The 26219-nt window shown below is 37.7% G+C and overlaps 3 protein-coding genes across 3 annotated transcripts in view; 1 reads left to right on the top strand and 2 right to left on the bottom strand.

Annotated features, from left to right (window-relative positions):
- Window positions 1–502, bottom strand: part of larp1 (La ribonucleoprotein 1, translational regulator) — a 30173-nt gene extending 29671 nt beyond the window's left edge. Inside the window, exon 1 of the mRNA XM_073824394.1 lies at window positions 25–502. Within this exon, the coding sequence (XP_073680495.1) occupies window positions 25–280 (256 nt within the window). The 5' untranslated portion in view covers window positions 281–502. The remainder of the gene's footprint in view (window positions 1–24) is intronic.
- Window positions 503–6770: 6268 nt separating this feature from the next.
- wdr55 (WD repeat domain 55) lies at window positions 6771–15006 on the top strand. The gene is made up of 8 exons (XM_073824858.1): window positions 6771–6809; window positions 6978–7120; window positions 7512–7612; window positions 7710–7797; window positions 9876–10055; window positions 10155–10254; window positions 12580–12749; window positions 14658–15006. The coding sequence occupies exons 1-8, from the start codon at window positions 6771–6773 to the stop codon at window positions 15004–15006; spliced, it is 1170 nt and encodes a 389-aa protein (XP_073680959.1).
- A 1491-nt stretch (window positions 15007–16497) lies between these two features.
- LOC141292797 (15-hydroxyprostaglandin dehydrogenase [NAD(+)]) lies at window positions 16498–25069 on the bottom strand. Its single transcript, XM_073824859.1, has 8 exons — window positions 25046–25069; window positions 24736–24841; window positions 23002–23125; window positions 22746–22852; window positions 22573–22669; window positions 18031–18107; window positions 17793–17956; window positions 16498–16943 (listed from the first exon to the last, which is right to left on the bottom strand). Exons 2-8 carry the CDS (start codon window positions 24826–24828, stop codon window positions 16793–16795), a joined length of 813 nt encoding a protein of 270 aa, XP_073680960.1. The 5' UTR covers window positions 24829–24841; window positions 25046–25069; the 3' UTR covers window positions 16498–16792.
- Window positions 25070–26219: the final 1150 nt, after the last annotated feature.

The raw sequence follows: 26219 nt of genomic DNA, 5'->3' as shown, positions 1-26219 counted from the left end.
CGGCGATCAGCGATCGGTACTAACCGTGCAGTGTTTGTCCGTTGACTCCACTCATCTTCTTCGTCCACGGGTTCACCTTGGGCGGAGGAGCTTCTGTGAACTCCTTCTTAGAGGCGTCTTCTTCGGTCGGAGCGTCCAGGCTGTTGCTCTCGTCTTCGGCCCGTTTGAGGCTTTGCTCCTTCACTAGGAATCCCCCGTCTTTCTCGGTCTGGCACCCCTCCTGCTCGTCCTGCTTGAGCAGCGGGTTGTTCGGTAGGAGAGTCTCCACCTCAGTGGCCATTTCTCCGCTAACAAACACACCTCGAATCCGCCGCAATGTGCTGCCTAAAGATCTGCTGCCGGGAGCCGCTCGACGCGCGCCACTCCACCCCTAGACCAAACGGCTTCAGTCTAAGACGCAGAGTGGTGGATTACGATTAAAACATGTAAAAGAACGCTAGGAACCTTTAAAAACTCGGGCTAGGCTTCGCTACTTACGGCAATGTGAAAGAACCACGCGTTGGACGTGAGCGCGCACGTACGCGCAGCGGGGCGTGGCGACTACAGACCTCGCTGACACGTGACCGCCATGCATACAACAGCAGCGCTGCGGCGCCATGATCCAGACGGGAGTTTGTTGTGAAACTCTCTTAATAGTTGTTTTCTTCTCGAGATGTCTCGCTTTTAATAGAATTTGGAGAATTAAAATGGCTATGTTTAGAAAACAGGTTGCTATAAAATTTAAAATTAAAGCTGAATCACTCTAGTCTATGATGCAAATTCTGATGCAATCTTCTCTCCCCTTGGAATTTTTTAAAGGTTATTTCTACTTTTAAACGCTTAAAGGAGTAGTTCACTTTCAGAACAAACATTTACAGATAATGTACTCTCCCCCTTTGTCATCCAAGATGTTCATGTCTTCTTTCTTAAGTTGTAAGGAAATTATGGATTTTGAGGAAAACATTTTAGGATTTCTCTCCATATAGTGGACTTCTATGGTGCCCCTGAGTTTGAACTTCCAAAATGCAGCTTCAAAGGGCTCTAAGTGATCCCAGCCAAGGAAAGAAGGGTCTAATCTAGCAAAACGATCGTTTATTGTATTTAAATTTGTATATTTGTAATTTATATACTTTTTAACATCAAATGCTCGTCTTGTCTAGCTCTGTGTGTACTCTGTGTAGAGATTAAAAAGTATATAAATTGTAAATGTTTTTAGAAAATAAACAATCGTTTTGCTAGATAAGACCCTTCATCCGCGGCTGGGATCGTTTAGAGTCCTTTGAAGCTTAATTTAAACTGCATTTTGGAAGCTCAAACTCGGGGGCACCATAGAAGTCCACTATATGGAGAGAAATCCTGGAATGTCTTCGTCAAAAAACATAATTTCTTTACGAAGAAAGAAAGACATGAACATTTTGGTGAGTACATTATCTGTAAATTTTTGTTCTGAAAGTGAACACCCCTTTAAGTACAATTCGAAGCTATTTTTAGTTGAATCCAAATATGTTTTGGCAACTAAGTTTACGTTTAGAGTAAAATTATAAAAAAAAATGCCTTTTGTTTCTCAGACAGTTTTTTTGCTTGCTTCTTCTCCTTGTTTTCTTATAACTTTTGACAGCCTGTAGTTCTCCAAATGTTTTTTTTCTGGTCTGACCTATTAGTACAGCCCAAAACAAGACAATAATAAGGCAATAATAAGCAAAAATCGCGAGTTCCGTTTGGTTCAGTGGCATTGTTTACATTCATTGCCACCAATATGGCCAATTGATGACGCAGCATAGTAAATATATAGAATAACAGAAATCGATTGTGCATGTTAGCTTGATTATTTTGATCAAGAGTTTGATTCATTTGCATCATATAAACAGAACTTTAGTGAAGGATAAATTGTGATTTACATTTCCAGGAAACACTAGCTGGAATTTCTGTTGAACCTTTTATTCTAAATAAATTATGGCTCCAAATGAAATGTAGTCTGCTGTACATGAAAACTGCAGGCTTGTTAAAGCGTCTCTGATGATATGGAGAGGCTGTGATTGTGCAGCTCTTCTCTGAAAGCTGTGACACGTGTGCAGTGAGCTCTTTATTGTTGCAGCTCTTCTGCAGTGAATCGGCTCCTGGCTTCAGAGTAAAAACTCAAGTCAGCAGTTGGTCAGCAAATCACAGCCCAGCGCTTTAACTGTGGATTTGCTCGATAAGCAGTGCATGCTGGGAAGAACAGTGCAGGCCAAGGCCACTTCAGTCCATTCAGCCCACAAACACCAGCAATTCTCATTTCTCATGAGGCTTATTGCTGCCACCCTCCCAATCTTCCTGTCATGCTATTTCTGAATAAGTAATTAGTGGTCAAGCCTTGAAGGTGCTGTAGCTTCTGTTTGTTAGTTTTCTTCACTGTTATTCTCCTTCTTCCTGAATGGGAGTCTATGGCAGCCCTATGAATAGAATTGGCACATTTGTTGGGATGGTTCTCAACAGAACCCTGACCAACTTTGGGGTCTCTAGGATCAACTCTATAGTGCCACCACCAGTTCAGAACTTCTGACTTAGCAGTTAGTCTGATTACTCTCATCATGATCAGCTGATCAATTGAAATGAAACTCTATGTGCTTCATCAGCACCATGATTTGAGGACAAATAAGAAAGTTGGGAACAGCGCCACCTATGGCTCATGAGATACCAAAAAAAGGACATTGTGCTCATAGCTTTTGAACAGTTTGTCAGAAAGCCTTGATCTTGATGTGCATGGACTACTTGGGTCATGCCGAATTGTTCCAGGATTGGATAATCTGCCTGTCCGCCATTTCAAAATGGACATAAATTGCAATATCTTTTGAACCGTTTGATATATTGGAATTAAAATTGGTAGGGACCTTCAGCAGCATGTCTTTGAGGAACCTGAGAAGTTTGAACACAGCGCCACATAGTGTTCCAGAGATATAGGGATTTTAACAAAGATGCTTAGAACTCAGTTTTTAGTTACCATTGATTTCCATGGGATGGACAAAAATAAAATGAGAACCTAAACTATCTGTTTATCTGCTTTCTCCAAAATATCTGATATACGGGTTCAGAATGGCATGGGCATGAGTAAATGATGGCAGAATTTACATTTTTGGGTGAGCTATCCCTCATCTATGAAATATAAAACCCATGGTTGAGTTAGGTAGCTTATGTTTCAACCTCCAGTTTTCTCTTTTATCTCCTCTCCACTACTTAAGGCTGTCACTCTATCACACTTTATTTGATCTTCTTAAAACACTCTATGCTTTCACTTATTATGCTTTCATTATCCTTTAATCCCTTCCCGTCCTAGTTTTGACTGTTTTGAAGGATGACTGAAACCGTGTTTATTGCCGTCTTATGATGAATCACTTGTTGTATTCCTCAACGGTAAGTTGTTTTGGATTAAACATCTGCTAAATCAGTAAATGTAAATCTAAATGTCCTCCGACATATCTTAAAATATAACATGCAAAGAAAAGATGAACGTGTAACAAAATCATTTAAATTTCTTTGGCTGCTTATCTTTAGTTATTTTAAAAGTGTTCTCACATTCGAAGGCTTGGACATCTATGGCGTGACCTAAGGTCTGTGTCAGCTCCAAGTGTTGTGATACACTATAAAGCCTTGGGAGAGATCACCTACTTGATTTATCCTCTGCCAAAGAGATTTTCAGTGTTCACTGTGTATTTCTAGCTAAACTAAAGTCAGCCTTGGAGATTTTTTCTGCATGCTGAACGTCACCTACTCATTTCACACCCCTGGATCTTGAATTAGCAGATTGTTACCTAATAAGAAAAAACTGAGCCTTTTTGATACAATTATATATATATATTTATTTATTATTATTATTATTTTTTTTTTTTCATGTGAAACTGAAGACTGAGATATGGCTTTTCTATCACAGGAATTAAATAAAAAGTTTTTATTTTACATTGTAGTAAATTTTTAGTAATTTTGATTTAAAAAACAGCCTTGGTGAGACTTCTTTGTGGTGTTTATACAGTAATGAATGGCCTTGGTGCATGTGTATATGTATTTATATGTTTATTTATGCTTTAGAAAGTTTATTTCATTGTATTGCTATGCAAATAAAGCTAAAATTAACCATGGTTTACTACAAATAAAATAAAAACATGGTTTCTATAGTTAAACGATAGTATTTGTAGTAAAATTGGTTATACATCAAAAAACCATGGTTACTACACATTTACTACAATAATATCACGGTTGCTGGGGGTGAGGAGCCACAGGGAAACACACAGGAGCCAGGAGTACAAACCAAATAAAGTATTGAATGAAAACAAACAGGAATCCACAAAAATGACAACCACAAAATAACTTTAAGACCAGGAACAAACGGCTATTTAAGGTGTGACAGAGGGGTGTGTCAACTAAACAAGGACAGGTGAAACTAAACATGATAACAAGGGGGAAGTCCAAATATGGGCAAAAGGGGAAACCAATACAAACTGAACAATAGGGGGCGACACAGGAAGAAACCAAAACATTAGAACAACAGAGGGAAAAACACTAACAGAACAGTCCATTAACTTGACAAATAAAACCATGGTTACTTTTCATAAGGGCTCATTGGGTATCTTTATATCATATTTTAATGGTGCCTTCTAATGGACAGAGATATAACTACTACTGACTTCATTAGGATTTGATGCTTCACCAACAGATGGAGCCATCAGGTGACTATACAACTATAAAATACTTATCCTGCATGAAATGTAAACTAGCTTTAAGCTTTGATTAAACCTTTATACCAAACAATAAGGTTGGCTTGAGAAACAACGCCTTCAGCCGTGACTTAGTGGAGTGACTTCTACTTACCGTTGGCCATTTCTTAGCCTCAAAACCCTTTAATGCACGCAAACTGTTGATTATCCCTTATTTACTGCATACCTGTCAGCCAATCAGAATCCAGTATTCTATGGAATAATTTACAATACAGCACACCTCCAGATCCTTAGTGCTAATTTCTAAAACCTACAGTACAGTGCTGCTTTGAACACTTTCTATATTTCTGCATCAATATGACCCAAAACATCATCAGATTTTCATTTAAGTCCTGAAAGTAGACAAAGAGAACCAAATCAAACAAGTGAGAGAAAAATATTTGCTTTGTCATTTATTTATTGAGAAAAATGATCCAGTGTTGCATATCTGTGCGTTGCAAACGTGTGAATCTCTTGGATTAGCAGTTCATTCAAAGGTGAATTAGAGTCCATCTGTACAGATGTGTTTCAGTGCAACGACTATCAAATGTCAGTCTGTGACCTGTTTTATTCAAAGAACAGGGATCAAAGTCTGATCATGTTTGTGGAAGTGAATCATGTCACAAACTCGGAAAAAGAGTTGATGTTGCTCATCAGGATAGAACAGTTTACAAAACCATCTCTAAAGAGTTTGGACTCCACAAATCCACCGTCAGACAGATTGTGTTCAAATGGAGGAAATTCAAGACCACTGACTCCACCAACAAAGATCACTCCAAAGCAACCAATGGTGAAAGCCACTGTTCTCCAAAACTAAAATTGCTTTGCTAAAGTTCATGTGGACAGAGGACTATTGGAGAAAGGTTTAATGGATGGATGAAACCAAAATAGAACTTATTGGTTAAAATGAGAAGCTATTATGTTTGGAGAAAAGAACTCATCCATCATTGATGGAACAATGAATTCTGATTTATACCAGCAAACTCTAAAGAAAAACATCCGGACACCTGTTTAAGAACAGAGTCTCAAGAGAACGTGGGTCATTCAGCAAGACAAACACAAGTCATTCTACCAAAGAATGTTAAAAAATGATAAAGAACAACAAACGGTAATGTTTTGGAATGGCTGAGTCAAAGTCCAGACCTTAATCCAATTCAAATGTTGTGAAAGAACCTAAACAAGCAGTTCATACAGATTTTTTTACAGATAAAATGAGCCAAAAAAAAAAGGATTATTATGCAAGTGGATATTCTGACCATGTTTTGTTCCAAGCACACTGTAGCAATTTCAAATGAAATCAATCTTAATAACTACGAATATTGTATTTAATCATTTATAAGTGATATATAATTGTTAATGAAGACTGGAAGTGAAAAACACCTTATATTCAGGTGTGCTGAATTATTAAGGAGGTTATCTTTTATAAATAAAATGAGCCAAAAAGAGATTTAACTTATACTGAAAGTAAAAAATATTAGAGAAATATTCAAAACTAATGCAATATTAGAAATAGCAAAGTTAATGCACTGCCATTGGACAGTGAAATGCTCAGTGGGTCAGCAGGGTCAGTCAAAAATATTTGGAGAAGAAAATACTATGAATATGATCTTCCACGCTCAGAATAGTGGCAGAAATCTAACCCCATACAAAAGAATGTATGCAAAATATATTGATCTCTTGAATTTATCCTGCAGTACCCATCTCAACCGATAGCTGTCAGTATTACATACTGCACATTTAAATTAGCAGCCAGCAACAGTAAAAACAAAAAACCGTTTCATTATGAATATTTTTCCATGTTAATATTACTACTTTGGTTACACAGTAAACAGTATTTTTACGTACCAATATTATTACCAATATATTACGTAACTTGCGTTACTCCAAACACTGGTAATCTGTTATATATTATTACACTTCTTTTATACAGAAGCAGACATAAATAAACGTTTTGCATTATAATAACTAATTTTGAAACCCACACTATGATACAAAAAGTTAAGCGCTGCTCACTCAGTCCAGCAGGAGGCGGAAGTGCGATATTATATGTAGCATTCAACAAAGATGGCGGCCCCCACAGAACACGAGGATTCATATGAACAAGTACGTTTTTAATCTTATACAATATCGAGATCCGTCATATGTCTGAGTATGTTTAATATGCATTCATAATGTTATGTTGTGAAAGCAACGATAAACGGTAATAATCTAGGTTGAAGGTAGAACGCGTTACTGTCTGCTGTTCGCGCTGATGTTTGTCTGTTTGTACAGGAGGAGACTGAAGAAGAACCCAAAGCTCCAAAGATCAAAGACACCCCAGAAGATATCAAACTAGAGGCCATCGTCAACACAATAGCATTTCATCCTAATCGAGATATTCTAGCAGCTGGAGACATTGATGGAGACATTTATCTGTGAGTTTGTGAGAGTCCTGTGTTTATTTGAGTCCCAGAGATGCTAATAATCTTTTCAAGCTGAATTCATCTGATCAAATCAAACATTTCTGATTAGAATCAATGTTGAAAACATTGTGCTGACTAGAAACCAGTATATTTCATTTTTTAGGATTCACTGATGAATATAAAGTTCAAAAGAGAAACTTTTATTTCAAGTTTGGAATATTCTAAAAGTCTTTACTGTCACTTTAGATCAAGTTAATTTGTCCTTGCTGTGTACTGTACAAGTATTATTTTTAATCTTATTTAGCCTGATCTTCTCCATGTCAACCATTGCTAATAACCAGAAATGTTTCTTGAGCAGCAAATTAGTTTGATTTCTGAAGGATCGTGTGACTGTGATCTTCAGATTTTCATATTCCTGCACCGAAGGAGAAAACAAAGAGCTGTGGTCATCAGGACATCATCTGAAGTCCTGCAGGAAGGTGCTGTTCTCCAGCGATGGACAGAGTGAGTGTTTGTTTCTCATCTCATTCCTTCATTATGTATCTCTCCAACACTGACACTACAGAATATCCCACTGATCTCTCTCCTCTGTGTTCTTCAGAGCTCTACAGTGTGTCTAAAGACAAGGCTGTTCACATCATGGATGCAGAGGCTGGAAAACTGCTGACACGCATCCCCAAAGCTCACGAGTACCTTATGTTCCCCGTTATTTCTTGAAAAGTTGTTCTTAAAGCAGTAGTTCACTTTCAGAACAAAAACGTACAGATAATGTAGTCACCCCTTTGTCATCCGAGATGTTCATTGTCTTTCTTTCTTCAGTCGTAAAGAAATTGTGTTTTTTAAGGAAAACATTTCAGGATTTCTCTCCATATAGTGGACTTCTATGGTGCCCCTGAGTTTGAACTTCAAAATGCAGCTTCAAAAGGCTCTAAATGATCCCAGCTGAGGAAGAAGAGTCTTATCTAGCGAAACGATTGTTTTTTCTTAAAACATTTACAACTTATATACTTTTTAATCTCAAACGCTCGTCTTGCTGAGCTGGACAAGTTGAGCATTTGAGGTTAAAAAGTATATAAATTGTCTTTTTTTTTTTTTTTTTTTAGAAAATAACCCATCGTTTCTCTAGACAAGACCCTTTTTTCCTCAGCTGTGATCGTTTAAAGCCCTTTGAAGCTGCATTTTGGAAGTTCAAACTCCTGGGCACCATAGAAGTCCATTATATAGTGAGAAATTCTGAAATGTTTTCCTCAAAAAAACATAATTTCCTCATGACTGAAGAAAGAAAGACACGAACATCTTGGGTGACAAGGGGGTGAGTACATTATCTGTACATTTTTGTTCTGAATATGAACTACTCCTTTAAATCGGATGCAAATTCATATGAATCCTTAGGGTCTTAATTAAAAGTCTATAATATACTTTGGTTAAAAATTCTCAATAGTAGTGAAAAAAAACACCCTTTTACCAAAAAATCAACTCATTTTATGGCATGGGTCCTTTAAATGCAAATGAGCTCTGCTTGCCCCGCCCCTCTCTGATGTGGGATGATGAGACGTAATGTTTACTTTAGCCACGTTTAGCTGCAAATCTTGCCAACAAGCTCATTATTAAGAAAGGCCATTTGCAAAGATGCATAAAAACCCCTTATCCTCACTTCTGCTGTGGGTGAAGCTGCATCAGCTATACGCCACAGCCATATCACCCTGCAGCCCAAGACCGGTTGCTCACTGAAGCTAAGCAGGGCTGAGCCTGGTCAGTACCTGGATGGGAGACCTCCTGGGAAAACTAGGTTGCTGTTGGAAGAGGTGTTAGTGAGGCCAGCAGGGGGTGCTCACCCTGTGGTCTATGTGGGTCCTAATGCCCCAGTATAGTGATGGGGACACTATACTGCAAAAAGCACCGTCCTTCGGATGAGACGTTAAACCGAGGTCCTGACTCTCTGTGGTCATAAAAAATCCCATGGCACTTCTCGTAAAAGAGTAGGGGTGTAACCCCGGTGTCCTGGCCAAATTCCCTCCACTGGCCCTAGTCAATCATGGCCTCCAAATAATCCCCTTACATTGAATTGGCTATATTACTCTCTCCTCTCCACCTGTAGCTGGTGTGTGGTGAGCGCACCGGCGCTGTTGTACTGTGGCTGCCGACGCATCATCCAAGTGGATGCTGCACACTGGTGGTGGTTGAGGAGAGATCCCCCATATGATTGTAAAGCGCTTTGGGTGTACGGCAATACACAATGAAAGCGCTATATAAATGCATCATTCATTCATTCATTCATCAGGAACGATTCACACGAACACAGACGCATATGTAGATCGGGATCGGCACTTTCCTTTTAAAAAACAAAAGTAACGTTAATCCTCTGCGTCTTCAGCGGCTCAGATGTCGGGAGTAAATTATTACATCCTCAATCACTCTATCTGAGACACAATGGCGATCAGAGTCGGACTGTTTCAGCTCGGTGAGGGCGGGGCTAAGGTGAGGCGCTCATGTCAATCAACTATTGTGGGAGGGGCCTCTGTCTGTGTGACGTCACACCCACGAGAAGCTGAGAATGAGCTGATTTTAAAAAGGGGATACTACTTTTAAAGATTAAACAAACACCACTGGGTGGATTTTTATCATCGTAGGGTGGTTGTGTTCACAAACTGACAACACATTAATGATCAAACAACATGGAAAAGTGAGTCTTGCATCCGATGACCCCTTTAAAGAGCTAAGCTGTTATATGAACAGTGAGGTCATTGATGTTTTTGATCTCCTCAAGCGTCCCCATCAATGCGCTGCTGCTGGTGGATGAGAATATATTTGCGACGGGAGATGACGAGGGAACGCTGAAGGTTTGGGACATGAGGAAAGGAACCTCATTTATGGATCTGAAGCATCATGATGATTATATTAGCGATATCACCATCGATCAGGACAAGCGGATCCTGCTCACCACCAGGTGCTGTCTCCAGACGTCTCTATGCTCTCTTTCTTTAAAAGAAATGCTGCTTGTAATGAGATCTTGTTGAATGATGCTGTGACTTTGTTTTGTTTGTAGTGGCGATGGCACTATGGGTGTGTTCAATATTAAAAGACGAAGATTCGAACTGCTTTCCGAGTTCCAGAATGGAGATCTAACGTCTGTTTGCATTATGAAAGTGAGTCCGTAGTGCTAACTAAATGAAAACATGTGTCAAGACTTTAGGTTGGCTTGAGAAAGCCTAGCTTGAAAGTTTAAAGCAGCTGTAAAAGTTTTGAAGTTTATATAGATAGATTAGATGATTAGCATGTTGCTAACATGATTAGAATATAGTTAGCACAATTGTAATTTTTTTTAGTATGTTTAGTATGCTTCTAACATGATTAGCAAGTTATTAGCATGTCATTAGCATGTGTCTAGCATGATTAGCAAGTTGCTAGCATGTTTCTAGCATGATTAGCAAGTTGTTAACATGTTGCTAGCATGTTTCTATCATATTTAACATGTTACTTACATTATTAGCATGTCATTAGAAAAGTTGCTAACATGTTTCTAACATAATTAGCAAGTTGCTAGCATGTTTCTAGCATTATTAGCAAGTTGCTAGCACATTTCTATTGTTGATGTGCTATATTTCTATGGAAATTTTTCTATTATGATTAACTTGTTAGTATTTTTCCCACTTGATTAGCAAGTTTCTAGTGTGTTTCTAGCACAATTAGCAAATTACTAACATGTTTCTAGCCTGACTAGCAAGTTGTTAGCATGTTTCTAGCATAAGAAGCAAGTTTCAAGCATGATTAGCACATTATTTACACGTCATTAGCATGAATGACAAGTTACTAGCATGTTTCCAGCATGATTAGCTAGCTACTAGCATGTTGCTAACATGATTAGCATGTTATTTACATGTCATTAGCATGAATTACAAGTTACTTGCATGTTTCCAGTGTGATTAGCAAGCTACTACCATGTTGTTAGCATGATTAACAAGTTATTAGCACGTTTTCAGCATGATTAACAAGTTACTAGCATGACATTAGCATGACTAACAAGTTTCTAGCATGATTAGCAAGTTATTTACGTCATTAGCATGACTGAGAAGTTGCTAGCATGTTCCCAGCATGATTAGCAAGCTACTTGCATGACATTAGCATGACTGACATGTTACTAGCATGTTTCCAGCATGATTAGCAAGCTACTTGCATGACATTAGCATGACTGACATGTTACTAGCATGTTTCCAGCATGATTAGCAAGCTACTAGCATGACATAAGCATTTTGACAGTTGGAGTTTGAATTTTGACAGTTGGAGTTTGAATAGTGTTGGCTCAGTTGAACATTCTGTCAATGTAAATCTATGGGATTTTTATGATTTTTAATCTTCAATTTTATTTAAAAAAATATAAGTTGGATCAGTCTGAAAAGATAAGGCACACTAGGGCTATATACCCTCATTATATACCCTATAGCCTCAAATAGTGCACAATTTGAGGGGACAGCCATTTTAAGTGGTGTTCGAAACCATAGTGGACGTTTCTGAGTGCACTCATTCAATCCCACAATGCACCGCAAAAAAACGAGTGTACAATCGATGTACACTTAACGGCTAGAAATAACCCATAATGCACTGTGAGAGTCACACCGTGCGCCGATTGAATTCCCGTGTCTTGTCGAAAGATGTTGTCCGCAGCTGAATCATCCATCTGTTAATTTTACAACCCGCTCGTCCACAGCGAAATACAACACAGGTACAAATCCGTTGTAAATAGATTATTCAATTTGTTTAACTATGGTTTATACGTAATTTCCTTGATATAGTTCAAGATAAATCCTTTAATCTTACGTTTTAAAATAGTGTTAAATAGCAAACAAACTATGCAAAAGCGCCAGTCCTTCCGGTGCATTTAGTGTCTAAATTCACTCACTCATTTTCATTCACTCCTTGAAGTGAACTGTACGACTGGACTAATGTAGGGAATAGTGAATGAGGGTATAGGGGGCGATTTCGGATACAGCCTAGGTCTTCAGGATTACTAGAAACTATTGAGCAGGTGTGAGTTGGAGCTGGTAGGAGCTAAACTCTGCAGAGCGGTGGCCCTCCAGGAACTGAGTTTAAGACCACTGCTCTAGGAGGAGTAGCGTTCACAAATACAGTCTACATAGAATAAATATAGAATAAAATATAGAATAAAAAACTTAAGTAGCAGATCAGTAGTAGCTTTCTCAAGCCAATCTAATGAACCGTTTCACACAAAAGTGGCTATTGTTTTTGCTTTGTTTCCAGTGGTGTGAACTAGAGAATTGGACAAGCAGTTCTAAATGTGTATATAATACAAATACACACATTATATGTAATATAATAGAAACACAAATGTTTGCCTAACCAAATTAGGTATTGTATCCAAAGTGAGCCATTTACTGTGAAAGGGTTAGAGTTCTGTCACAAACGAGGCGGATAATGTAGTTCTAATCATGGCAAACCTTATTTTCCTCACACAGAGAGGCCGGAAGGTGGTTTGTGGATCTGGCGAGGGCAGCATATACATTTTTAACTGGAATGGTTTCGGAGCCACCAGCGACCGCTTTACCATTCAGGCTGAGTCTGTGGATTGCATTGTTCCCATTACAGACAACATTCTGTGTGCCGCTTCCTCTGACGGCGTGATCAGGTGAGACACAAGCACATTTGGAAGGCTGCGTCCTCCAGAGGTCGCATTTGAAGGTCATCACGGAGGTCTCATTTAAGAAAAGTAAAATATATAAATCCTACTGATCCCAAACTTTTAACCACCAGTGCTTATGACACAAGAGTCATAGAAGACTCAATAACAGCTGAGTAAAACTGATTCATCTGAGCATGTGGCTCTTTAAGCATTATCATATCGCATATCGAAAATCACATTATTTATTGAGTAATCGCATAGCGCATTTTTCTTCAATATCGCCCAGCCCTAATTGAGAATAATCAGAAATGTTACATGAGCAGCGAATCAGCATATTAGAATGATTTCTGAAGGATCATGTGACACTGAAGACTGCAGTAATGATGCTGAAAATTCAACTGTGCATCACAGAAATCAATTTTAAGGTAAATTAAAATAAAAAATCTATGAAATGTGAAACTGTAGCTGCGTCTCATTTGGAAGGCTGCGTCCTCCGGAGGTCGCATTTGAAGGCTGCACACGTCATTAAGGATGTTTTATTTAAGAAAAGTAACCATGATAAAACTGACCATTATTCCTTGCGAGGTGTGCAATACTATAATTTATTTCGTTTATCGCAATTTGAGGGTAACCCTTATGCGGTCTTCGGGGTATTTTTGACCCCAAACAACATTTGCTAAAATTTTATGAGACTGCTATAAGACAAATCTACAAATAAAAAAAAATTTGGAATGATATCTTGATTTTATATTAGTGTGACAAAAAAGTTACATTCATGGTCTTTGCAGTTTTGTAACAAAGTAATAGTTAAAAAAAACAAAACAAATGTTATTTTCCTGTTTAGTAATGTTTTTAAAATATATATAAATTAATAAATATTTTTTTTATAGGTTTTTATAAAAAAACAGCTTTTTATGTAAAATTCACTTTATAAAAGACCCACATGTCTAACTTTCATTCATGGGGATAACGTGGATTATTTCACATGGTTTAGTGGAAGATTTTGCCCATCTTTTGGAAAATCCAGTTTTAAAAGTAAAAAAGTTAACTTTTACCAGTAGGCGGCTGCAGAGCTCCACTATTTGCTAATTACCACCTGAAAGATTTCTTTTCACAAGTTTTTTCAGTTGAGTTCATATCTACATATTATGAAATACACAGGACACACAGGAATGCATTTGTGAGACCATAAAAACTGCTCTCTTATAATCTGTCAAATAAAAAAATAAAAACATTAGATGACGTTGTTGTATTCTTCTGTTCAGGCCGTGTGCTGCTACTCAATCTGTAATAGAACTGATTTTGTTTCAGTACAAAAAATGCTAAACTTTGACAAAAAGTCATCTTTATTGTTATAATTGTGATTTCATAATATGAAGAAATTTAAAAATGATCATAAACCCTCCAAAACCTGCACAAATGTGGAGTAAAAACCTCAATAACAGAAAAATATTTTTTTATTTAAACCATTATTTTGTTACGAAATTGCATTTTGTTTCCTGGGGTGAAAAAAGGACCCCAAAAACCCCGAGTGTGATTCGAAACGAAGACCGCATACGCATACAGAACAAAATGTAATCTTGTGAAATATTATTATGATGTAAAATAACATTCTTCTATTTTAATAGACATTAAAAATCTAATTTATTTCTGTGATCAAAGCTGAATATACAGCATCATTCAATGATTCAATGATTTATGCTAAGCTATGCTAAAAGTGATATCACCAGAACAGGAGAACGGCTGAATGGATTTCAAAACGGTAAAACTCTACTTATTAACTCGAGGGGAGTTGGAGAATGAGCCTATTTCCAAAAAAAGTGGAGTGTTCCTTTAAGGCTGGTTTTGTGGTCCAGGGTCACATGTATATCCGTCAGACCCCTCCAACTAATGATTGTGTTCTCCGTCCCGCAGAGCTGTCAGTGTGTTGCCCAATCGTGTGGTGGGCAGCGTGGGGCAGCATGTCAAAATGTCCATCGAGGAGATGGCCAAATCCAGAGACACGCGTTTCCTGGCGAGCTGCGCTCACGACGAGCTCATCAAATTCTGGGACATCTCCAGCTTACCCCACATGAAAGTCAACGATTATCGGCGGAGAAAGAAGAAAGACAGACGCCTCAAAGCTCTGAGCAACAAAGCTTTCGACACAGGACAGGATTTCTTCTCCGGCCTTGTGGACTCAACGGAGGAAAACAGTAAAAAAGAAGAAGAAGAAGAAGAGGAGGAGGAAGAAGATGACGACAGTGACAGTGGAAGCGACTGAAGATACTTTATTGCAATAACTGCTGTTGTCTTTTGTATATGTCATGTGTATATATATATATATATGTGTATCATTTTAGAATACATGCAGTGCTGTGATATTCTGTTAATAATGCATCTCTTGAACAAGTTCATGCTCACATAAAAGACAGTACTTGAAACTAAACTTTGTTTTGTTTACTGCTACTAAACCCAGCTAGAACACAACACTGCTAACTACAGTACACTTTTTGTGTAAATCTCAACACAAACGTGATGTTAGTAGCTTATTTAAACACATTTTGAAAGGTATTTGATAAGGTACATGAGGTATATTTTAGCACTGTTCATTAAAAAAAGTCCAGAGATGTTTTCATTTATATTTAGAAACTAGATTGGCCTGAGAAAGACTAGCTTCAAAGTTTAAAGCAGCTGTAAAAGCTTAAAGTTTTGAACTTTATATCGATTAGATGATTAGCATGTTGCTAGCATGATTAGAATGTAGTTAGCATGATTATAACCTGTTAAACATATTACCAGCATGTCATTAGCAAGTTGCTAGCATGTTATTAGCATTTTTTGCATGATTAACAAGTTACTAGCATGTCATTAGCATGTTTCTAACAAGTTGCTAGCACATTTCTAACATGTTTCTATCCTGATTAGTAAATTGCTAGCCTGTTTCTAACATGACTAGCAAGTTGTTAGCATGTTTCTAGCCTGACTAACAAATTGTTAGCACGTTTCTAACATTATTAGCATGTTTCTAGCCTGACTAGCAAGTTGCTAACATGTTTCTAGCATGATTAGCAAGTTTCTAACATGTTTCTGACATGTTTAGCAAGATGCTAGCCTGTTTCTACAATGATTAGCACATTACTTACATGTCATTAGCATTACAAGTTACTAGCATGTTTCTAGCATGATTAGCAAGTTTCTAACCTGTTTCTAACATGATTAGCAAGATGCTAGCCTGTTTCTAGAATGTTTAGCAAGTTGTTAACATGTTTTTAGCATGATTAGCACATTACTTACATGTCATTAGCATTACAAGTTATTAGCATATTTCTAACATGATTAGCAAGTTTCTAACATGTTTCTAGGCTGACTAGCAAATTGTTAGCACGTTTCTAACATGATTAGCATGTTTCTAGCCTGACTAACAAGTTGCTGGCATTTTCTAGCATGATTAGCAAGTTTCTAGCATGTTTCTAACATGATTTGCAAGATGCTTGCCTGTTTCTAGAATGTTTAGCAAGTTGCTAACATGTTTTAGCATGATTAGCACATTACTTACATGTCATTAGCATTACAAGTTATTAGCATATTTCTAACATGATTAGCAAGTTGCTAGCCTGTTTCTAGAATGTTTAGCAAGTTGTTAACATGTTTCTAGGCTGACTAGCACATTATTTACATGTCATTAGCATGACTGAGAAGTTACTAGCATGTTGCTAGTTTCAAATCTGTGACATTTTGACTCTTATACTGACTACAAAGAAGCACCAAACAATAAATGTGAGATCTTTAATATTTCACTAATCTTAATAGTGGATAGATTTAGTCTAGATGTAGACTCAGTCAAAATGATCTTCCTATAGAGCCACTCCTGCTGGAAGCTCTCAGGTTTAATTGTGTCTTGATTTGGTCTGGATCGCCAGGGTTTGGTTGGATTTTCTTCAAAAACGTTTAAGATCTCTTGATTAGTAAGTCAAATAAAAGTGAGCTCTGGTGAAACCTTTAATCCTCAACTAAATCCATCCACTTCCAGCACAGGAGCGCCAGCGGCTGAGGATGAAGCGGATGGGTTAATCCAGACTGACTGGAGTAGATGGGAAGTCTTTGCCTCGTTCAGGAAACATAATAAAAACAGCCCCCTCAGGATCGATCATCAGAGCTTCTCCATTCTTACTCTCATCTTTCACCAGAACAAGAAAAGCCTTGGCCACAACCTCAGCCCTGCAATCAAAACACAATATTACATATCTAAATAATGTTCCACAGTTTTGATGTTAAAGGGGTCATCGGATGCAAAACTCACTTTTCCATGTTGTTTGATCATTAATGTGTTGTCAGTTTGTGAACACAACCACCCTACGATGATAAAAATCCACCCAGTGGTGTTTGTTTAATCTTTAAAAGTAGTATCCCCTTTTTAAAATCAGCTCATTCTCAGCTTCTTGTGGGTGTGACGTCACACAGACAGAGGCCCCTCCCACAATAGTTGATTGACATGAGCGCCTCACCTTAGCCCCGCCCTCACCGAGCTGAAACAGTCCGACTCTGATCACCATTGTGTCTCAGATAGAGTGATTGAGGATGTAATAATTTACTCCCGACATCTGAGCCGCTGAAGACGCAGAGGATTAACGTTACTTTAGTTTTTTAAAAGGAAAGCACCGATCCCGATCTACATATGCGTCTGTGTTCGTGTGAATCGTTCCTGATGCAGCTTCACCCACAGCAGAAGTGAGGATAAGGGTTTTTATGCATCTTTGCAAATAGCCTTTCTTAATAATGTGTTTGTTGGCAAGTTTCGCAGCTAAAGTAAACAATACGGCTCATCATCGCAGCCAGAGAGGGGCGGGGCAAGCAGAGCTCATTTGCATTTAAAGAGCCCATTAAATAAAATGTTTTGCAGAGCTGATTTTGACAAGGTAAAAGGGTGTTTTTTACACTACTATTGAGAATTTTTAACCAAAGTATATTGCAGACTTTTCATTAAGACCCTAAAGAATCAAATGAACTTGTGGAAAATGGCCATCCGATGACCCCTTTAAATGAATGTCAAAAGGATTGCTAACTCACTCCAGACAGCCGCTTGTCTGCATCATCTTTTCTGTCATTGCCTTCAACGGAAGAAAGCGTTCAATATGTTCTTCTGAATTAAAGACGGACAGAAGGTTGGTCTTCACAAACCACGGGCAGAGAATGTTGATCCTCACCCCATAGTTAGACAGCTTGGAAACAGCCTGTTGATGAGTTCAAGAAAATTATTTTCTCTTTCACAGAAAAACCCGCAATGCTTAATATGTAAAATACATACCGCCATCGCTCGACTGAACCCCACCACACCATGTTTAGTCGCTGTGTAGATGGGTGCCATTGGCAGAGGACCCAAACCTGCAAAGATTCAGACAAAACATGTTCTTCTGTCATTCACCTCATGTCACTACAAAAAAGTTCTTTTTTTTTCCTGCAAGTTACTTAATATAATTTATCCCCCCCCAAGTAACTAGTAAAGTAACACATTACTTTTTAATTGACAAGAAAATATCTGAGTTACTTTTCCCCCCATTTATTGATTAAAAGCTCTCCTGTCTCCATGTTGAGAGAAATTGTAAGATGTTACTTTAGTTCTAGAATAAATGTGAACATGCATTAATTCATCTCACTCACTAAAAAACAGATCCAGTGTTCTTCAAAATGAATAAAAACACTGAAATTCAACACAAACCTTTAATAATTAATGTGTTCAATAATACAAATATCCTTTATGTATTTAATCCCATTTTATTAATCGGTGACCTTCGATGATCCAATTCATCCATACTAATAAGCACAAATTACTCAAGATAATCTAACATTTTTTTTCCTTTTTTTTTTTGCTGAAGAGTTGACATTTTTTCTTCTGCGGTCTACTGTACAGACCTCAATTTACTTTTCTCTAAGCCTGAGGATTTTGGTGTGAAAAGGCTTTTCCATTTGACAAAAATAGAACTTTTATATTAAAAACAAACAAGCAAGCCCTGCCCAGATTTAAAAAGTAACACAAAAGTAACGTAACAAATTACTTTCCATAAAAAGTAACTAAGTAACATAATTAGTTTTTTAAGAAATAACTCAATATTGTAATGCATTACTTTTAAAAGTAACTTTCCCCAGCATTTTAGGCAAATGTCTTGCTGTTAGGGTTTCAAAGGGACAGAACATTTCACAGAATCTCATGAATCACAGCCTTGCCAATCAACCCAGTTAAGCAGACAGTGAGGAAAATAATTATTCAATCCCCTGCTGATTTTGTCCATTTGCACACTGACACAGAAATGATCAGTCTATAATTTTAATGATATAGGTTTGACCAGTGAGAGACAGAATAAGTATTTGACCCCATTCGCAAAACATGACTTAGTACTTGGTGGCAAAACCCAGACGTTTCTTGTAGTTGTCCAGCAGGTTTGCACACATCTCAGGAGGGATTTTGTCCCACTCCTCTTTGCAGATCCTCTCCAAGTCATTAAGGTTTGGAGGCTGATGTTTGGCAACTCAAATCTTCAGCTCCACAGATTTTCCACTCCAGGACCATTATGTGCTTCTTCTTGAGCCACTCCTTTGTTGCCTTGGTTGTGTTTTTTAGGTCATTGTCATGCTGGAATACCCATCCACCACCCATTTGAATGCCCTGGTTGGCTTCAGTGCCCTGGCCCTGATGGTCCATCGTCTCTTTGTTGCGGTGCAGTTGTCCTGTCCCCTTAGCAGAAGAACACCCCCAAAGCATAATGCTTCCTCCTCCATGTTTGACGGTGGGGATGGTGTTCTTGGGGTCATAGGCAGCATTCCTCCTCCTCCAAACACGGCGAGTTGAGTTGATGCCAAAGAGCTGGATTTTGGTCTCATCTGACCACAACACTTTCACCCAGATCTTCATCATTCTCATGATCATTGAAACTCCATGAGGTGAGATCTCACATGAAGCCGCAGACTGAGGCAGTTATTTTGACAGTTATTTTGTGTTACTTCCATTTGCGAATAATCGCACCAATTGTTGTCACCTTCTCACTAAGCTCCTGGGCGATGGTCTTGTAGCCCATTCCAGTCTTGTGTAGGTCTACAATATTGTTCCTGACATCCTTGGACAGCTCTTTGGTCTTGGCCATGGTGGAGAGTTTGGAATCTGATTGATTGATTGCTTCTGTATACAGGTGTCTTTAATACAGGTAACAAGCTGAGATTAGGAGCACTTCCTTTAAGAGTTACCTGTATAAAAACACCTGGGAACCAGAAATCTTGCTGACTGATAGGGGACCAAATACTTATTTCACTCATTAAAATTCAAATCAATTTATAACTTTTTTGAAATGCGTTTTTCTGGATTTGTTTGTTGTTATTCTGTCTCTCACTGGTCAAATAAACCTACCATTAAAATTACAGAGTCATAATTTCTTTGTCAGTGGGCAAACTTACAGTGCCTTGCATTTTTTTCACATTTTGTTTTGTTGCAGCATTGAGTTAAACTGCTTCAAATTACTTTTATTTCCACATCAATCTACATCTCATACACCATAATGACAAAGCACAAAACAGGCTTGTAACAACAGTGCAAATTTATTAGAAATCAAAAACTGAAAAGATCCCATTGTATAAGTATTCATACCCTTTTCTGGAACAATCGAAATGTATCTCAGGAGCATTCATATTGCTTCTAGATGTTCCTACACTTGGAGTGGAGTTAAACTGTGGCAAATTCATTTGAATGAGTCTGATTTAGAAAGGCACACACCTCTCAGAAAAGGTCTAACAGCTGAAAATGCATATCAGAGCAAAAACCAAGATAACTGCCTGTAGAGCTCAGTGACAGACTTGCGTTAAGGCGATGATCTAGAGAAGAGTTCAGACACAAATCTGCTGCATTGAAGGTTGACAGAAGCATTCTCCATAATGGAAGACGATTGGAACAACTAGGACTCTAGAAAATGTCTGCCAGCCCCCATCCAAGCTGACAGAGATGGAGAGGTGAAAAGGTGAGGCAAAGAATGGCAGATAATTGCCAAATGCAGATGTGCAAAGATGCTCACATCAGACCCAAAAACACTTGAGGCTGTAAAGGTGCTTCAACTATGGACTGAGTTAAGGGTATGAATACCAAATGATGATGGTATCAAATGATTAATTTCCTCACTGTATCTGACATGGAATGGTTGTAATGTCTGCTTAGTTGGCAAATAACTTGCAATTAGGTTTGCAAAGAGGCAGAACATTTTCAGGATTATTTTGTAAAAATGGTGCAACTCAATTACTTGCCATTGTAATGAAATATGAATCACAATGTTGCCAATCAACCATGTTTGGAAGCATATACATGAAGTTTGGCCAGTTCAATTTACTATTTTTAAACATCACAACCCTAAACAGCAGGACTGCAGAAATACAGAAATGCTTGTGAACTGTGAACATTCACACACGCTTGTCGTGAGAGAGCTATAGGAAGTATGTATATGTGGTGTGTATATGTGGTAACATGTGGTGTAGGGGAACAGAGCGTGTAAAAAAGGAAGCGATGCTGTATTTTTAGTTTATATGCAACACATTTCTACAAAAATGTTTGTGTACTGCAGTCTTGACTTTTCTCAGGATGTTTATACCTACTAAAACATCTGTATCTAAAATGCTCATTGCAATACACAGACAAAACTGACACTCGTGTATGGTATAAAAAGCAGAATAGCAAGAAAAATAGTTTAAAAAAAAATGTGCATATAACAGGAAACTAAATAAAATTTGCATGTAAGAAATATTTCCTTAGTGAAAAACATCTAAGGGTCAAAGACGAAAAAGGGTTCAAGCATAAAAACAATAAGTGCAATACTGCTTTAAATAGTTGTTTTTCCCAAAAATATATTTTTCTCTTTAATTTAAATGCATTTTTGATTTTGTGTTTCTGAGCAAAAAATAAATATCATACACTTTTCCCTACTTTACAGGAAAAATGTCATTCAGTGTCTTATCTTGTCAGGCATATTTATAACAAAATCATGACACTGTCACGATGCAGGCAGGAACACACGAACAACGACGTAAATAAAAGACGTATATTTAATAAATCCAACGGAATACAGGCAGACACAGGAACACCAGGGGAAAACATCCATATAACATTAAAGACCGACAAGAGTACAGGGGAAAACACACACCTTAAATAGACAGACTAATTACAAACACAGGTGCAGACAATAAGGGAGAAACCAAAAACACTCAGAACTGCGGGGGAAAAAAATGGGAAAAACCAACAAGAAAGTCCGGGGGTGTGACAGACACATTAAAAGATGAATTACTTTCACCCCAAATTCTACATTTTTTTAAATGTGCCACAATCCTAGGTTTTGCCCATTTGTCAGTAAGATTTTTTTACTCATTTAAAACACAATAAAATTTTAAATGCTCCTATTCTTTTATATATTTTAAAATGTACAAGTCAGAATAAGCATGTTTTTTTACATTTTTTTTTAAATATTGTGCTACACTCAATGACAATGTAACATTATTTCAACCAAATTGTAACATTTTATTCTCCAAAAACCTATTAGAAACCATTAAAGTAGACACTTTAATTACATTTAATGTGCTTTCTATGGACATAAAATCACTTTTGACGTGGACATCTTAACGTCTTTAACCTCTAAATATTTTGACCAGTTTGGCTTATGCGATGAAAAAAAAAATTGTTTTTTTTTTTGGTGACACTGGTCAAGTCACTCACACAATAACTAGGTTTTAAAACATTAACTCAAAGTTTTGGGTGAGTTACTACAATTTAACACATGCAAAACAACTGTAATAGTTCGTTCTGTAAGTAGAAACAGTATCAAACCTGCCATAGATGCAATGTTGATGATGACTCCTCCATGACCGCCGTTCTCCTTCTTCATATGCTCTAGAGCCAGATATGTTCCTCTGACCACTCCACCCTGAAATAAGCACAAAAACAGCTTCAGCTGAAGCAGACGGAGAGACGGAGACACAGATAGATTGATTCATTCATACCAGGTTGACTGCAATAGTTTTTTCCCAGTGCTTTTCATTGATGATCCCTGCATTGTTGCAGAAAATGTCTATATGGCCAAATGCTTTAACAATTTTCTCCAAAACTCCTGTAAGGGAAAACATGAAGCATTCAGAGCATATCCACACTCTCTTATACAGTGACTTGAGTAACAGCAGTATTTTGACACTGTCATATCGGTCAGAGACTCGTGTAATCATTTCCAGACTGTAAAACATCTCTTGAGTCTCGAAGGACCTTTGAAGTCTTCCTCTGATGTGACGTCGGCCGTGTAGAATTCAGTCCTGTCACGTCCGTACTCCTGATCAAGCTCGCTCTTCAGTTCATCTCCCACGGATTTATTCACATCGATTAAAGCCACCTGCAATCAAACGAACCAGTGTGAGCTTTTATTATTATAATACAGGGCTGTATAGCACTCTGTAATACAGAACAGTAGCCAACAGTAAAGCAGAATATGTGCCTTTAGTGTCCCTCATGCATTTCAATTTCATCTTTTTTCTCAATAAGGATGACTTTTTGGCCGTATTCTAAATGTAATACTATGTAACAGGCTTATATTTAAAGTCTATTAGGCTCAACAAGCATTTACTTGATCAAAAATACATTAAAAACAGTAATATTGTGAAAAATTATTCTGATTTAGTATAATTAAAAAGAGCTGTCATGTCCTGCAGGTTCCTATTATCAATACTGAAACCAGTTGTGCTGCTTAACATTTTTGTAAAAACCATGATACATTTTAAAAGATTTTTTGATGAATAGATTTTTCAGAAGAACAGCATTTATTTAAAATACACATTTTGAAATTTTAAACATTTTAAACATTCTTCACTGTCACTTTTGATCAATTTTTGTCTGCATTCTAAATGTAAAACTATGTAACATATTTTTAAGTTTTCATTTAAATATAACCCGCAATTTTGTATTTATTCTTGCAATATGCACAGAAATACAAAACAGTAAAATTGCGAAACATTACAACAATAAAAAACTGTTTTCTATTTTAATATATCATAAAATGTAATTTCAAAGCTGATTTTTCAGCATCATTACTCCAGTATTGAGTGTCACAGGATCCTCTAACATGCTGATTTATTATCAGTGTCAAATATTTGTATAACCTGTAATCCTTTTTTTCATGTTTATTTGATGAAGAAAAGTTCAAAAGAACAGCTTTTATTTCAAATGAATCTTTTCTAACATTACAAGCATTTGGTATCACTTTTACTGTTACAATTTAACATCCTTGCTGAATAAAAGTACTAAAAAGTATCATTTTGTACATTTTTGTTACAAAGGATACAGAATGCACATTCTAATGAAATGAAAAAAAAGAAAAGAAAAATCCTTTGAATGGCAGTGTATATTTTCATATTTTAATGGTTGAAGCTGTGTTCAGGTTATGTGTCAATAATTGCTTTTGAAAACCGGATATGTAAGAAAAACAACAGCATTCCTCATTTGACTAAAACAACATCCGGCAATGACTAAATTAACGGTGCAACTGTTAACTTTACAGTTCAGGCTTATACAAAATACAATCAGATTTGATATGCATTTCAACTTTGACACCATTTCACGACCATCTTTCTTATCGGACAGTTTTTACCAGACTTCTGTTTGCATTTGCAATGCCAGGTCTAAATTTTGGCCAAAGCAACAAGATTAAATATTACGTTGATGCCTTATGTTATTTTTTAAATAATCATTTATTTTACTTATCTGCATAACTTTTTTAACAATTCAAATTTGCTTGATTCTAGCTGTTAATGTTCAACCTGCTTAACGCGCGTTCGCGTCTGCAACGCTTTACGCGGAACTCAAGGCGGCGCGTTAAAGCCCCGACGCGACACATATAACGAGACTTCAAGCACTGTATGATTGCTGATTTCAGCTACTTTGTACAAATACAAGCACAAACGGTTTAGATATATATATTTATATTTTTTTGCAATGTATTAATTTTACCTTTGAGCCGTTTTTCAGGAGTATTTCGACAAAGCTTCTGCCCAAACCCTGAGCTGCTCCGGTCACCACAGCCACTTTATCCTTCAGATCCATCACAGACACACACCTGTGGGACAAACACAGCGTTAAACTCCGTCTGAACCACACAATAGTGACGCGACGCGACAAGCACAAGATTAGAACGCGTCCGAAACGCGTCTGCCCGTTGTTGATTGGATATTGTATCTACATGAACGCATTGATGCTGCTACAAACATTTTCCCAAAATGTCCACGAAAATGTTCTACCAAAACACATCAGCATTGTTTACCTGCAGGAGAACAGCGTCTAATGACAAACTAACCAGTGACTGACTACTGATATAAAGAACAGAGGCAAAGGGTGAATGGGAGGAGTTACACACAAACTCACAAGACTAGAGTGAAATACAGATGTGTGGAGGCTAGAAGCATTCCCTATATTCAACATTTTCGTCCTCTGTTGTTTACATTTGCTCATTCACACAGATCTGTTTCACATCGCTGGCTTCAACATCTAAACTGAGGACTTATGCACTTAAGCAATTAAACATCCATATATAGCGTGCATTGTCACTAAAGATCATCTGTTCCATACATAGAAATGCATGCCTCGTAATGATGCTTTCACAATCTGCTAAACCACATGTGTTCTAATCATTTCCTGACAACAGATGAGATCACAACACTTAAAAACACTACAAAACCTTCAAGAACTTCCTCCAACTTATTTTGCACTTCTTCTGAAACGAAGCTCCAACATCTGATCTCCTCTGGAGGAGGATGCTGTCTGATCTGAACACTGACAGGTTGTTGTTTTGTTTTTTAGCTTTAACTTAAAGACTGGTGTTCAGGGATATGTTCCGTGTGCAGCAGGCCTGAATTCACATTGTTTACAAACCAACAGATCAAAGGGTTCCCATGATGTGACAGTGAAACTTACTCATACAATCTCATAGAAACGGACCAGCCTCAGCTGTGAGTAATTATGCTACACTTCCTGGAAAGAAGGGCAAAACAAGGAGCTTGGTAATGATAATTGACAACAGACTGCCTTGCTGGAAAAAAAAAACAGCTAAAACCAGCCTAGGCTGGTTGGCTGGTCTTAGCTGTTTTTAGCTGGTCTCCCAGCCTGGCCAGGTTAGAAAAGTGGCCCAAAACCCCTCTAAAACCAGCCTGCTGACCAGCTAAAACCAGCCTGACCAGCCTATGCTGGTTTTAGCAGGGTAAATGTTTAACCCTGCTGAAAAAGAACTGCTAAAACCAGCCTAGGCTGGTCAGGCTGGTTTTAACTGGTTTAAGCTGGAAGTAGCTGGTTTTAGCTGGTCTCTTAGCTTGGCCAGGTTGGAAAAGTGGCCAAAAAACCCTCTAAAACCAGCCTGCTGACCAGCTAAGACCAGCTAAAACCAGCCTGACCAGCCTAGGCTGGTTGGCTGGTCTTTACTAGTTTCAGCTGGAAGTAGCTGG

The sequence above is a fragment of the Garra rufa genome, chromosome 19 (genome assembly GCF_049309525.1).
Source record: "Garra rufa chromosome 19, GarRuf1.0, whole genome shotgun sequence".
In the NCBI taxonomy this organism is placed as follows: Eukaryota; Metazoa; Chordata; class Actinopteri; order Cypriniformes; family Cyprinidae; genus Garra; species Garra rufa.
This window is presented reverse-complemented; position numbering and strand designations above follow the sequence as displayed.

Bases quoted from the DNA above. Each gene is read 5' to 3' on its own strand.
- LOC141292797 (XM_073824859.1), bottom strand. From the start codon at position 24,828: ATGGATCTGAAGGATAAAGTGGCTGTGGTGACCGGAGCAGCTCAGGGT. The intron at 18,108-22,572 runs GTTTGATACTGT...GAATCTTTGCAG, and splicing joins CAACATTGCATCTATGGCAG to GTTTGGGTCCTCTGCCAATG. The intron at 17,957-18,030 runs GTATGTATTTTA...ACTCATCAACAG, and splicing joins GGTTCAGTCGAGCGATGGCG to GCTGTTTCCAAGCTGTCTAA.
- wdr55 (XM_073824858.1), top strand. From the start codon at position 6,771: ATGGCGGCCCCCACAGAACACGAGGATTCATATGAACAA. The intron at 7,613-7,709 runs GTGAGTGTTTGT...TGTGTTCTTCAG, and splicing joins GTTCTCCAGCGATGGACAGA to AGCTCTACAGTGTGTCTAAA. The intron at 10,255-12,579 runs GTGAGTCCGTAG...TTCCTCACACAG, and splicing joins CGTCTGTTTGCATTATGAAA to AGAGGCCGGAAGGTGGTTTG.